General features: G+C 39.0%; 1 protein-coding gene across 1 annotated transcript; it reads left to right on the forward strand.

The window, feature by feature from the left end:
• Positions 1-11,207: 11,207 nt before the first annotated feature.
• Positions 11,208-11,731, forward strand: LOC309648244 (uncharacterized protein; the record flags this gene model as incomplete). The annotated part of the gene is made up of 1 exon (XM_082436698.1): positions 11,208-11,731. A coding segment is annotated over one exon (429 nt), but the record flags the coding sequence as incomplete, so codon positions are not given.
• Between the last annotated feature and the right edge of the window lie 3,300 nt (positions 11,732-15,031).

Consider the following 15,031-nt stretch of genomic DNA (forward strand, 5'->3'; position numbering starts at 1 on the left):
TCTTTTCGTCTTGTTTATGGTTTGTTTGTTGTGCAAAAGCTTTTAAGTTTCATTTGGTCCCATTTGTTTATTTTTGTTTTTATTTCCATTTCCCCAGGAGGTGGGCCAAAAAGGATCTTGCTGTGATTCTTTACATAGAGTGTACTGCCATTGTTTTCCTCTAAGAGTTTGATAGTGTCTGGCCTTACATGGAGGTCTTTAATCCATTTTGAGTTTATTTTTGTTTATGGTGTTAGGGAGTGTTGTAATTTCACTCTTTTACATGTAGCTGTCCAGTTTTCCGAGCACCACTTATTGAAGAGGCTGTCTTTTCTCCATTGTATATTCTTGCCTCCTTTATCAAAAATAAGGTGACCATATGTATGTGGGTTTATCTCTGGGCTTTCTGTCCTGTTCCATTGATCTATATTTCTCTTTTTGATCCAGTACCATACTGTCTTGATTACTGTAGCTTTTAGTATAGTCTGAAGTCCAGGAGCCTGATTCCTTCAGTTCCATTTTTCTTTCTCAAGTTTGCTTTTGCTATTTGGGGTCTTTTTTGTTTCCATAGAAATTGTGAATTTTTTTGTTCTAGTTCTGTGAAAAGTGGCATTGGTACTTAGATCAGTGTTGCATTGGATCTGTAGATTGCTTTGGGTAGTATAGTGATTTTCACAATGTTGAATTTTTAAAAATATGAAAGTACTAATCACTAAATGCATTGACATGAAAATGTACAAAATTGGACAGTTAGGAGTACATGTTGGGGAGCAAAGGGTACTATGGCAGGTTCAGGGGACTGGAGGGTTGAAGGAGAAGACAGAAAATGAGCATGAAAATACATTTTTAATATTACTGTCTTTTAAAGACCTAAAACACATGTGGAAAGAGTAGAAGAAAGAAAAGAGACCAGCCCTAAGTTTGTAATTCACCTAGATTTCAGACCTTTAGTGCTCTGATCCTCTCTCCCCTCCCCAAACCTACTCTCAGTCACTTATACGTGATGGTTTGAGTCTTAAATGGTATCTTCCATTTCTTTCTGGTTTCACACAATTTAAATCTGATATTGATTGTTGGAATAAAAAGTATTTATTTTCCTGATAAAGGAATTTTAAGCATATGACAGTAGTCTAGGGGAGTGTTGGGGTCAGGTGATATGGGACATCCTGATTCTATTAAAAATGTGTTACCACGTTCTACAGTAACATAAAGCCAGTGTTGAAAACTTTTCCTAAATGAGACAGGGCTGCTCACCAGCCATGACCCATAAAGAAAAGTTTCAGTGCCCAAGGGGACAGAAGATAGTTCAGGTCCTGGACTGAAAAGGCAGAAATGAAATCTTTTGCCAGGGTTGGAGAACATACTAGGGCATTGTTTCTTGAACTTCAGTTATTCCCTAAAGGCTCATTATATTTGTTATAATTACACATCACAAGTAGCATATAATATTGATAATTTTTACTTTAAATTCACTTTAAACTAACTTTATGAATTTCTAATTTAATTGGCCATAGGGAATCAAGTGCATGAAATGGCAGAAGAAATATTCAATTTACATATATGTATGTATATATGCATATATATATGAATAGAGAGAGAGACACACACACACACAGCAAGAGAGAGAGAGAGAGAAGAGACAGAGAACGAGCCAAATATAGAGAGAGAGATTAGGAAGGCTGGAAAGGCCAAAATATGCAGGGCCAACCCTAGCTGGAAGGCCATCAGGCAGGGGAATTGTCTCTTACCTGGATGGGGGAGGGGTCCGGCTTTTGTTCTATTCAACAGACTCTATGAGGCCTACCCACTTACAGAGGGCAAACTTCTTTACTCAGGGCACTGATTTAAATATCACTCTCATCCAAAAGCATCCTTAGAGAAAAAGCCCGAAAAAAGATTGACCAAATATTTGAGCAACCTGTTCCAGTCAAGTGGACCCATAAAAAATATCAAAAATTCCTTCCAGCACATGGACAAACTGTATAAAGGAAGTAGAGCAGGAAATAGGTTAATTTCACGTTTATTCCACTGTGATCAATATGGAAGAATCTACAGATAGCTTAAAGTTATAGTAAAATTATTATTAACGATTAAGAAGTAGTGTATGAATGGCAATTAACATCAACGACCGAATTATTAATAAAGTGATTTCAACTATCTCTTGAATTTACCCCTAGATTTGATGTGAATCAATGTGCTTAAATAATTCATAAATAATAAATAGATTTAAAACTCGTTATTTGAATGGCATTGCCTATTAGATAGGGTTTTCCAATGATTTCAAAGAGACAGGAAGCCGGAAAATTTAAACACTAGTCTGAGCTTTCTTCAAAAATTGAAGAAGCCAAAGAGGTCCTTTGGGGGAAATTAGGTAAGAGCAGGTGGGATGTCACGTTTGGGAGGTATGTGTAAAAGGCTTGGTTTCTATTGTAAGTCTAGGTTCTGATGTGCCAGCTGATTGGAATTATGGTAGGTGATGCTACGCTCCTAGTGAATTCCTTGTGGCCGGAAGTGAAACAGATTTATAAAGTTCATAGGAATCTGACTGTTGGATGTTCTTAATCTGAAGGAACAAAGCAGTGAAAGGAGGGCCCCAGAGGTCACCACTTTAGTAAACGTATCTAAGTATCATGATGGGAAGTCATCTGAGATCATCTGCAAACACCTCTCAGTCCATTTTAGAAGAGGAGAAGAGATTTCACTTAGCAAGCTGTGGATCAAGGCGAAATGTATTGTAAGAAGGACTTGAGGTAAAGGGAAAGGTGTCACCAGGTAGCCAGGCCATTTTCAAACCAGTATGTACAACAAAATGGCCACCAGATCAAGTGCAACTAGGCAGGCAGTTTTAGAAGTCAAAGAAGGTGAAAGATAGAAAAGGGTCATCTTCCCCAATCAAGAAAGGGAACACTTGCCTACAAGTTAGAGAACCCCTGAAATTCTCCCACTGCCATAAACCACTGAAACGGAGAGCTAAGGCAGGGCCTCTGTGAGTCATGAGAACATAATCTAGTGAGGAGATCCTGGCGCAGGACATTTCCTGTTTTCAGAGTCCCTGCTAAGCCAGTTATGGATAGATTTGCATTTGGGTTGGGAAATGACTGCACGAGGCTAGTTTGGACAGCTCCGCTTCCCCTTGGGTGGGGCAGCAAGCCCCAAAAAAAGGTCCTCTGCTGCACGACAGCTATCCTCCTGCTACTCGAGTTCCGATTGACTTTGGAGAACCTGGTGAGTCTGATTCTTCAGTTCAAATTTGTTCTCGGGCCCCGAATGTTGAGTTTATGCTGGAGACAGCAAATTTGATGGGTCCAAAGTTATGATCATGGGTATAATGCTACTTAGTGGATGGGAACTTGGAATATGGGCACAATGTTATATTGTATTTACTAGATTTCTGATACCTAGTTTGAATTCCTCTATTGAAAAAGAAATTAATAGGAAATTTTGACATGAAGGGATAAAGAGCAAAGGGTTTACCTTTTTCTATACCTTTTTCTTGGACCTCCGCTGTGATTTCAGAGACATTTATCTTAGAAGGTGTGAGGCTCTTACATTCATCCTGATTGCCCTTTGCTCTGTACAAAGTCATCCTGTCGGGTCCTCATGAGAGAAAATGGTGATAGGAATTGCTTGTGAGCTTGCCCAGAATTTTTGAACTTTTGATAGCCTTTTAAAAATATGTTGTTTTCATAAAAAAAAAAGAAAGAGAAATAAAACTGAAACCATCGCTTGTTTCTTCAAAACAAAGATATTTTCTTTGGAAAAGTTGTATGAGAAAAGAAAGTTTTCTCTGGGCTGATGAATAGATTTGCTAAAGAACGAGAGAGATGTCAGAAATTCATTAAAAGGTATTAAAGAGAATAAAACACATGCTTAGAGTCTGGAGAGATACTGTCCGTTTGTGTTACACAAGCTTTTGCTCTTCTCTATGTAGGGATTCCTTATTGTGAACACGGTCATATACTTTCTTTCAGATATTAAGACTGCAGAAAGATGTCTTCTCAAGAGCAGCAGTGCAAGCAGAAGTGCAAGACATCTCCAGTGTGTGTAACTAAGTGCCCTGATCCTTGCTCACCTAAGAAGGATTCAGACCCTTGCCCACCTAAGCCGTGCCAGCAGAAATGCCCTCCTGGGACAGCTATCCAGCAATGCCAGCAGAAGTGCCCACCCAAGGACAAGTAACAGCTTCAGCTTTTATCTGCATCTGGAAAGGATAAGGGCAATCGGCTCACCTAGTTGCACAGCTCCACCTTCATCTTGTCTTCAAAGCCTATCATGGATACAGAAGAAGCTTTCCACCCTTCAGCCTGCAGTATGCGTGTGGTGATTCCTGACGGTCAGAGGTTTCCTATCTGAGTCTGCTATGCCGCTTCCCTCTGGAGGTACCTGAGAAAGCACCACAGAGCCTCAGGAGGAAAAGCAGCAGCTCTCCTCCTGGGGGCCCTCTGAGGATTCTCTCGCTGTCTTCTGTGTCTGTCTGTCACCTGGACAGCGGTTTCTACCAGTTGAGCAACTGTTACTTATCCTCCATATCCTGAATAAAATACATTTCTTCTTGTGATGGTAAAAGTATTTTCCTTCTTTTAAAACCTGCTTTTAGCAATATTATATCATAATTTTGGTTGATTTCTATCCTTCTTCGATTTCAATTTTCAGGCTCTCACAGTCAGTGTTATCTGAATTTAGAGTTATATCGATGATTGTTTGTATATAATTTCAAATCCAGGTTATTTTCTTAATTATTGCTTGATTGATTTGAGGAACAAACTGTTTAACTCCTCAGAAGTTCAATCCCTCTACTAAAATGTGGGGAAAACCACATTTACAGTGCCTACTTGTTTAGGCATAAAATTTACATGAATGTGTGTAATTCAGTTGCCACAATGCCCGGCACATAATTGGCATTTGAGAGGTGGCCGATCATCATTGTCTCTGTCATCATCACCGTCACCACCATCACCACCACCACCATGTTTGCTCCGGCAGGAAAGAGGCTCAGACATACCTAGTACAGCACAGAAAGAGATTCTTAAACTATATTACACTTTCATATTCTGTGTTCCTTTTCTTTTCCAACTTAACTGTATTTATAATCTGATATGACACATTAAATGCTTTGGGAAATATTGGGATATTGTGCATAAAATTATAGTAGTTCTGAAAACATGGGTAGTACAAATAATGGGATGTTTAAAGTGTCCTTACCAGGCAAAGCGCTGCCTGCTCTCCATGTGCACAACATGCTCTTCTTACTGTGAAACTCAACAACCTCAGGGTCTTATTATATATTTTCACCTCTGAAGTTACTTTCTTGATTGATTTGAACCCACCTTTGAGGTCCACTGGGGTTTCCAATGTTTATCTAGATTTACAAAATGACTGTTGCTATGCAGCTTGTTTTCTAAGTGCTTAGCTTAGTGGTCCAGTAAGCCGTGAATAGGGATGTGTTCTTTAAGCATATCTCTTCTTGTGGTCCTAGATGTAAAGAAGTCCAAGATGCCAGAACTGCAGAAGAAAAAGATCCCCAGATTACTGCCCAAAGCTCATCAGAATATTACATGAGTGAGAAATCAACACTGATATTTGGGAGTTGTCTCTACTTTAGTTAGTGTTATTTGACCTGACAGAGAATTTAGTTCTGTGAGGTGTGATGCTCCTGTAGAAATCTTAAAATTAGGGCGTTGGCTTAAGAGTCTGGAGGTATTTGGCAAGGAATCTGATATTAGAAGCCATCAATGTGGTGATACATTTTATTCAATGGCAAAATGTTTGCAGTAATGGTTGTCCATGGTATCCTGAGAGGCAGACTAAATGTTGGTCACTTGTTGACTTGACCAGGGTATTTCAATAGACATATGTTCAGGAAAAACTTTCTAGTTGGCAGGTCGGAAATTGAAAAAAATGAAAAGGAAAAAATACAGCCCAGATATTCAAAACCTTGTTGAATTAGGAAACGCAACACTTGTAAGCCCTAAAGAGTAAGAGATGAGATTAGAAGTGTTTTTTTAAAATAATTAATTATTAATTAATTAATTAATTAATTTTTGGCTCTGTTGGGTCTTCATTTCTGTGCGAGGGCTTTCTCTAGTTGCGGCAAGCAGGGACCACTCTTCATCGCGGTGCGCGGGCCTTTCCCTCTCGTGGACTCTCTTGTTGCCAGAGCACAGGCTCCAGTCGCGCAGGCTCAGTAGTGGTGGTTCTCGGGCCTAGGTGCTCCGCGGCATGTGGGATCTTCCCAAACCAGGTCTCAAACCCGTGTCCCCTGCATTAGCAGGCAGATTCTCAACCACTGCACCACCGGGGAAGCCCTAGAAGTGGTTTTGAACTTGAAGCCCAATTTCAGTTGACTGTAACAATAGAGAAATGTTACAAAAGTTGTAGTCTTTCCACCTGTGTGCCAGGGAGCCTCATGGTAATTGTATTATGTTCAGGGATCAAGGCAGCAATTTAATCAGGCCAGAAAATTGTTTCCAGAAAAGGACCTGAGTGAGGTCTCTAGCACATAGTAATGATTGGAGGAACGAATTATGTCAGGTGCCTACTAAGTGTTTGAGGGAATTGACAACTAAATAAACTATATGCCAAAACGAAAAAGACTGATTTTTCAAGAATTGTAATGACTTTCCAGCCCTCCTTTCCCCACTTTCAACCCTACCTACTTCAGATGTGGTCAGTACAGGTGATTAAAAGTGAATATCCCCTATGAGGTGGATACAGGGCCCCAGAGAATAATGGATAAGGGAAGCTCTCTCAGAGAATACTATCAGAGCCTAAGAGAGGCAAGGAGGAGAAGGAACACAGAGCTTCTCAAACGTTGTTACTCTTTTGTATGATGGTTATTCTTTCATCTTTCCCCTCCAGTTTTATTGAGGTATAATTGATTAAATTGTACACATTACTGTGTATAATGTGGCGATTTGACATATGTGTACTTTGTGTAGTGATTTACACCATAGGTTACATAATACATTAATTACTTCAACAGTAGCCATTTAACTGTGTGTATGGCTGAGTGTTTGCGTGTGTGTGTGTGTGTGTGCATTTGGGTTTGGTGAGAATGCTTAAGGTCTACTTTCTCAGCAAGTTTCAAGTACACAACACAGTGTTAATATCAAGACTCACCATGCTGTACCTCAGACTCCCAGAGCTTATTCATCGTATGACTACAGACTTGTACCCTTTGCCCAACATCTCCATTTTTCCCACATCCCCCAGGCCCTGCTGAACACCATTCTACTATCTGTTTCTGTGACATCTGTGACTTTGGCAATATAATCCTAAATAAACATTGGCTCAAAGAAGAAATAACAAATACATATAAAATACTTTGTGATGAATGAAAATGAAAAGAAAACATAGAAGAACTTTAAGGATAAATGTAACGCAGTGCATAGAGAGCAACTTACGGCTGGAGGCATGTGTTTTACAGAAGATAAAAGATCTCAAATCAGTAACCTGAGAGACATGTATGCATGTGTGTGGGTTTATGAAAATTGAAAACTCCTAACACTAAAAACAGCAAAATATAAGCAGTGATTATTTTTGGCCGTTTAATAAACATGCTTATTTTTGAACAGCTTTATGTTTTCCCCATTATATTATATGAGGTAATATTTTTATAACAATTTATCATAATATTTAAAAAATATGTAGTAGTCACTGAAGATGTGGCTGAGATGGAGGGAAAGTTTATGTCCTGAACTTCTGGCGCATGCCCAGCTGGTGACTCTTTCACAGGTTTCAGGTGTCTCCTCTTTCTCTTCCTCTCCTCCTCATTGTCCTCTTCTTCCTCCTTTCCCATTATAAAACCACATTCCTGAAAATCTTCCTGATTATTTGGCCAAGACAAGTTACTAGGCCACTTCTTCCTCCTGACTGCAGGAAGAATTATAAAAGATATTAAAGGAGTGTTACTAAATGCATGGGCAACATTTCAAAGTACTAAATTGAACAGTTAAGGTGTATATATTGGGCAGCGAAGGTAATATGGCTGGTGGAGGTTTCCGGAGAGTTGAAGAAGAAGACAGAGAATAAACGGTGAAAATTTGTTTTTCTATTACTGTCTTCAAAGCCATAAAGCATGTTTGGAAAGAGCAGAAGAAAGCAAGTATATCAGATGAGCCCTAAGTCCATATTTCATCTAGATTTCAGACCTTAGTGCTCTGATCTTCTCTCCCCTCCCAACCCCACTCTCAATCACTTATATGTGATGCTGTGGGTTTTAAATGGTATCTTATATCTATTTTTGGTTTCACACAATTGAAATCTGATATTTACTTATGGAATACAACAGTTTTATTTCCTGATAAAGGAATTTTAAGCACACGAGGGCAGTCTAGGGAAGTGTTCTCCTCAGGTGAGGTAGGCTATCCTGATTCCATTAAACATGTGTTCCCACATTCTACAGTAACATTCAGTGAGAGTTACAAGTTTATTCCTAAGCGAGACACGGCTCTTCACCAGCCATGGCCCATCACGAGAAGCTTCAGTGCCCAAGGGGACAGCATAGACAAGAGTAGTGTTCAGGCCCAGGATAGAAGAGAGGAACTGTGGAAGAAATGTTGACAGCTAAATCTCTGAAAAGGCAGAAAGGAAATCTCTGGAGAACATGCTAGGACACTGTTGCCCGAACTTCAGTTATTCGCTAAAACCTCATTATATTTGTCATAATTCCACACCACATGTATTACATAACATTAATAATTTTTAATTTAACTTCACTTTATAATAACTTTGAACATTTTTAATTTAGTTGACCATAGTTAATCATGTACATGATATGGCAGATGAAATATTTAAATTATATATTACAGCATATATGTACATATATACATATAGAAATATGTTACAGAACGAGAGGGACAGAGGGAGAGAGAGAGAGAGAGAGAGAGAAAGAGGGAGAGAGAGAGAGAGAGAGAGAGAGATTACAAAGTTTGGCAAACTCAAAATCTGCAGAGCTGAAACGCTGCTGGAAGCCGATCCGACAGGGGAATTATCTTTTACCTGGGTGAAGGTCAGCCTTGTTCTATTCAGGCCATCAGTGGATTGGATGAGGACTTCCCACCTTATAGAGGGCAATTGCTTTACTCAGGTCACTGATTTAAGAAATACTCTCATCCAAAAGAATCTGTACAGGAGCACCCAGAATAATGTTTGACCAGATAACCGTGGACTCTGTGCCACTGAAGCTGACCCATAAATTAAGCATCAAAACTTCCTTCCAGCACAGTAACAAATTGTATGAAGAAAATAGAGCAGGAAATAGGTTTATTTGACATACGTTCCACTGTGACCAAAATGGAAAATGTAAAAACTAAGTTAAAATTATAATAAAATTGTTATTAATGATTGAAAAATTGTATATGAATGGCAATGAACTTCAGGGACTGCATTTTTAATAAAGTGATTTCAACTTCCTCTTAAATTTATCCCTAGATTTGCTGTGAAACAACATGTGTTTAAATAATTCATAAATATTAAATACATATAAAATTAGTTATTTGAATGGTGTTGCATATTGGGATTCCCAATAATTTCAAAGGGACAGGAAGCCAGAAAATTTGAAGAATCCTCTGGGCTTTCTTCAAGGTGAAGAAATCCAAAGAGATTAGTTGGGAGAAATTAGATAAGAGCAGGTGGTATAACACTTTTGGGCGGTATGAGCAAAATGCTTGATTTCTGTTGAAAATCTAGAGTCTGAGCTGCCAGCTCCTCTTAGTTATGGTAGCTCATGCTATGCTCTTAGTGAACTCCTTTTGGCCTGAAGTAAAACAGTTTTATAAAGGTCCCAGGAATCTGACTGCTGGATGTTCGTTATTTGAGGGAGCAAAGCAGTGAAAGGAGGACCCTAGAGGTCACCACTTTACTGAACGTGTCTAAGTGTCATGATGGGAAGTCATCTGAGATGATCTGCTAACTTCCCTCAGTCCATTTTAGAAGAAGAGAAGAGACTTTGCTTGGCAAGCCATGAATAAATGGGAAATGCATTGTAAGAAAATCTTGAGGTAAAGAGAAAAGTGTCACTACGTAGCCAGACCCTTTTGAAACCATTATGGGCATCAAAATGGTCAGCAGATCAAGTGTAGCTAGGAAGGCAGTTTTAGAAGTCAAGGAAGGCGAAAGATAGAAAAGGGTCGTCTTCCCCAATCAAGAAAGGGGAATTTTGATTACAAGTCAGAGAACCTCCCAAATCCCCCCACTGCCATAAACCACGGAAACGGAGAGCTAAGGCAGGGACTCTGTGAGTCATGAGAACGTAATCCATTGAGGAGGTCCTGGAGCAGGACATTTCTTGTTTTCAGAGTCTCTGCCAAGCCATTTATAGATGGATTTGCATTTTGGTTGGGAAATGAATGGACCGGACCAGTTTTGGCAGCTCCCCTTCCTCCTAGGTGGGACAGCAAGCCCCAATGAATAGGTCCTCTGCTGCATCACAGCCATCCTCCTGCTACTGTAGTCCCAATTGAATTTGGAGAACGTGGTGAGTAGGATTCTTTAGTTCAAATTTGTTCTTCAGCTTCTGAATGTAGCATTTATCCTGGAGACAGCAAATTTGATGGGTCCAAAGTTACCATCATGGGTTTAATGCTACTAATTGGATGGGAACTTGCAATTTGGGCACAAAGTTATATTGTATTTATGAGATTTCTGATACCTTGTTTGAATTCTTGTATTGAAGAAGAAATTGATAGGAAATTTTGACATGAAAGATAAAGAATACAGTATTTTCCCTTTCTTACGCCTTTTTGGTGTCCCTCTGCTCTGATGTTAGAGGCATTTATCTTAGAAGGTGTGAGGTCCTTACATTCTTCCTGATTGTCCTTTGCTCTGTATATGTCATTCTGTTGGTACCTCATGAGAGAAGACGATGATAGCAATTGCTTGTGAGCTTGCCCAGGATTTTAGAGCTTGTGTTGGCCTTTTTTGAACATGTTGTTTTCATAAAAAAGAAAAAGAAATAAAAGTAAAAACACCTGCTTGTTTCTTTCAAATAAAGATATTTTCTTTGGAAAAGTTGTGTGAGAAAAGAAAAGTTTTTCTCTGGGGTGATGTATCGATTTGCTAAAGAGCGAGAGAGAAGTCAGAAATTCATTGAAAGGTATTAAAGATATTAAAGCCCATGCTTAGAGATTGCCGAGATAGTATCTGTTGTTATTACACAAGCTTTTCCGCTCTTCTCTGTAAGAATTCCTTCTTGTGAACACGGTCATATACTTTCTTTCAGATATTAAGACTCCAGAAAGAGGTCTTCTGAACAGCAGCAGTGCAAGCAGCCTTGCCAGCCACCTCCAGTGTGCCCACCTAAGTGCCCTGATCCTTGCTCACCTCCCAAGTGTCCAGAACCTTGCCCACGTATAAAGGGCCCTGAGCCATGCCCACCTCAGCAGTGCCAGCAGAAATGCCCTCCTGTGCCACCTCCCCAACAATGCCAGCAGAAGTGCCCACCCAAGAACAAGGAACAGCTTCAGCGTTTATATGGATCAGGAAAGGATAAGGACAATTGGCTCACCGAGTTCCACAGCTCTACCTTCATCTTCTCTTTAAAGCCTATCATGGATACAGAAGAAGCTTCTCCACCCTTCAGCCTGCAGTATGCGTGCGGTGATTCCTGTCCGTCAGAGGTTTCCTATCTGAGGCTGCGTTATACCGCTTCCCTCTGAGACGTACCCGAGAAAGCATCACAGAGCCTCAGAAGGAAGAGCAGCAGCTCTCCTCCTGGGCGCCCTCTGAGGAATCTGTTGATATCTTCTGTGTCTGTCTGTCACCTGGACAGGGGTTCCTACCAGCTGAGCATTTGTTCCTTATCCTCCACGTCTTGAATAAAATACAGTTCTTTTGTTTGATGGTAAAAATATTTTCTTTCTTTTACAACCTGCTTTTTGCTATACCATATCATAATTTTGGTTGATTTCTGTCCTTCTTTGACCCCACGTTTCAGGCTCTCACAATAAGTTTTATCTGAATTTTGAGACCTATCGATGATTATTTCTGTATAATTTCAAATCCAGGTTATTTTTTTTTTTTACTTCTTGCTTGATTGATTTGAGGAACAAATTATGTAACTCCTCAGGATTTGAATCCCTTATTAAAATGTAGGGAAAATCACATTTAGAGTGCCCACTTTCTTATGCTTAGAAATTAAATGAATCTGTGTAATTCAGTTAGCACAATGATGGACACATAATTAGCATTTTGTGAGGTGGCCCATCATCACTGTCTGCTTCATCATCACCATCACCACCATCACCACCACCGCCATGTTTGCTCCAGCAGGAAAGTGGCTCAGACATACCTAGTACAGAAAACAGGGAGATTCTTAAACTCTATTACCCTTTCATATTCTGTGTTCATTTTCTTTTCCAATTTAACTGTATTTTTAAAAAACATCTTTATTGGAATATAATTGTTCTACTATGGTGTGCTAACTTCTGCTTTATAACAAAGTGAATCAGCCATACACATACATATATCCCTATATCTGCTCCCTTTTGCATCTCCCTTCCTATCCCATACCTCTATGTGGTCACAAAGCACCGAGCTGATCTCCTTGTGCTATGTGGATGCTTCCCACTAGCTATTGATTTTACATTTGGTAGAGTATATATGTCCATGACACTCTCTCACTTCGTCCCAGCTTACCTTTCTCCCTTCCCTTGTCCTCAAGTCCATTCAATATGCCTGTGTCCTTCCCCTAGTTTCTTCACAATTTTTTTTGTACATGCCATATATATATTATCATACAATATTTGTTTCTCTCTTTCTGACTTCCTTCACTCTGTATGACAGACCTCAGCTCCATCCACCTAATTACAAAAAACTCAATATCTTTTCCTTTTATGACTGAGTAATATTCCATTGTATATATGCACCACATTTTCTTTATCCATTCATCTGTCGATAGACACTTAGGTTGCTTCCATGTCCTGGCTATTGTAAATAGAGCTGCGATGAAGATTGTGGTACATGACTATTTTTGAATTATGGTTTTGTCAGGGTATATGCCGAGTAGTGGGATTGCTGGCCCATATGGTAGCTCTATTTTTAGTATTTAAAGAACCTGTACACTGTTCTCCATAGTGGCTGTATCAATTTACATTCCCACCAAGAGTGCAACAGAGTTCCCTTTTCTCCACACCCTCTTCAGCATTTGTTATTTGTAGATTTTTGATGATGGTCATACTGACCAGTGTGAAGTGATACCTCAGTATAGTTTTGATTTGCATTTCTCTAATGATTAATGATGTTGAGCAGGCTTTTATGTGTTTGATTTCAATCTGTATATCTTTTTTTTTGAGAAATGTCTATTTAAGTCTTCGGCCCATTTTTGGATTGGTTTGTTTGTTTTTTTGATAATGAGCTGCATGTGCTGCTTGTAAATTTTGGAGACTAATCTGCTGTCAGTTGCTTCGTTTACAAATATTTCCTCCCATTCTGAGGGTTGTCTTTTCGTCTTGTTTATGGTTTGTTTGTTGTGCAAAAGCTTTTAAGTTTCATTTGGTCCCATTTGTTTATTTTTGTTTTTATTTCCATTTCCCCAGGAGGTGGGCCAAAAAGGATCTTGCTGTGATTCTTTACATAGAGTGTACTGCCATTGTTTTCCTCTAAGAGTTTGATAGTGTCTGGCCTTACATGGAGGTCTTTAATCCATTTTGAGTTTATTTTTGTTTATGGTGTTAGGGAGTGTTGTAATTTCACTCTTTTACATGTAGCTGTCCAGTTTTCCGAGCACCACTTATTGAAGAGGCTGTCTTTTCTCCATTGTATATTCTTGCCTCCTTTATCAAAAATAAGGTGACCATATGTATGTGGGTTTATCTCTGGGCTTTCTGTCCTGTTCCATTGATCTATATTTCTCTTTTTGTTCCAGTACCATACTGTCTTGATTACTGTAGCTTTGTAGTATAGTCTGAAGTCCAGGAGCCTGATTCCTTCAGTTCCATTTTTCTTTCTCAAGTTTGCTTTTGCTATTTGGGGTCTTTTTTGTTTCCATAGAAATTGTGAATTTTTTTATTCTAGTTCTGTGAAAAGTGGCATTGGTACTTAGATCAGTGTTGCATTGGATCTGTAGATTGCTTTGGGTAGTATAGTGATTTTCACAATGTTGAATTTTTAAAAATATGAAAGTACTAATCACTAAATGCATTGACATGAAAATGTACAAAATTGGACAGTTAGGAGTACATGTTGGGGAGCAAAGGGTACTATGGAAGGTTGAGGGGACTGGAGGGTTGAAGGAGAAGACAGAAAATGAGCATGAAAATACATTTTTAATATTACTGTCTTTTAAAGACCTAAAACACATGTGGAAAGAGTAGAAGAAAGAAAAGAGACCAGCCCTAAGTTTGTAATTCACCTAGATTTCAGACCTTTAGTGCTCTGATCCTCTCTCCCCTCCCCAAACCTACTCTCAGTCACTTATACGTGATGGTTTGAGTCTTAAATGGTATCTTCCATTTCTTTCTGGTTTCACACAATTTAAATCTGATATTGATTGTTGGAATAAAAAGTATTTAATTTCCTGATAAAGGAATTTTAAGCATATGACAGTAGTCTAGGGGAGTGTTGGGGTCAGGTGATATGGGACATCCTGATTCTATTAAAAATGTGTTACCACGTTCTACAGTAACATAAAGCCAGTGTTGAAAACTTTTCCTAAATGAGACAGGGCTGCTCACCAGCCATGACCCATAAAGAAAAGTTTCAGTGCCCAAGGGAACAGAAGATAGTTCAGGTCCTGGAATGAAAAGGCAGAAATGAAATCTTTTGCCAGGGTTGGAGAACATACTAGGGCACTGTTTCTTGAACTTCAGTTATTCCCTAAAGGCTCATTATATTTGTTATAATTACACATCACAAGTAGCATGTAATATTGATAATTTTTACTTTAAATTCACTTTAAACTAACTTTATGAATTTCTAATTTAATTGGCCATAGGGAATTAAGTGCATGAAATGGCAGAAGAAATATTCAATTTACATATATGTTTGTATATATGCATATATATATATGAATAGAGAGAGAGACACACACACACACAGCAAGAGAGAGAGAGAG

This window comes from Balaenoptera physalus (assembly GCF_965194825.1).
Source record: "Balaenoptera physalus genome assembly, chromosome: 1".
Lineage (NCBI taxonomy): Eukaryota > Metazoa > Chordata > Mammalia > Artiodactyla > Balaenopteridae > Balaenoptera > Balaenoptera physalus.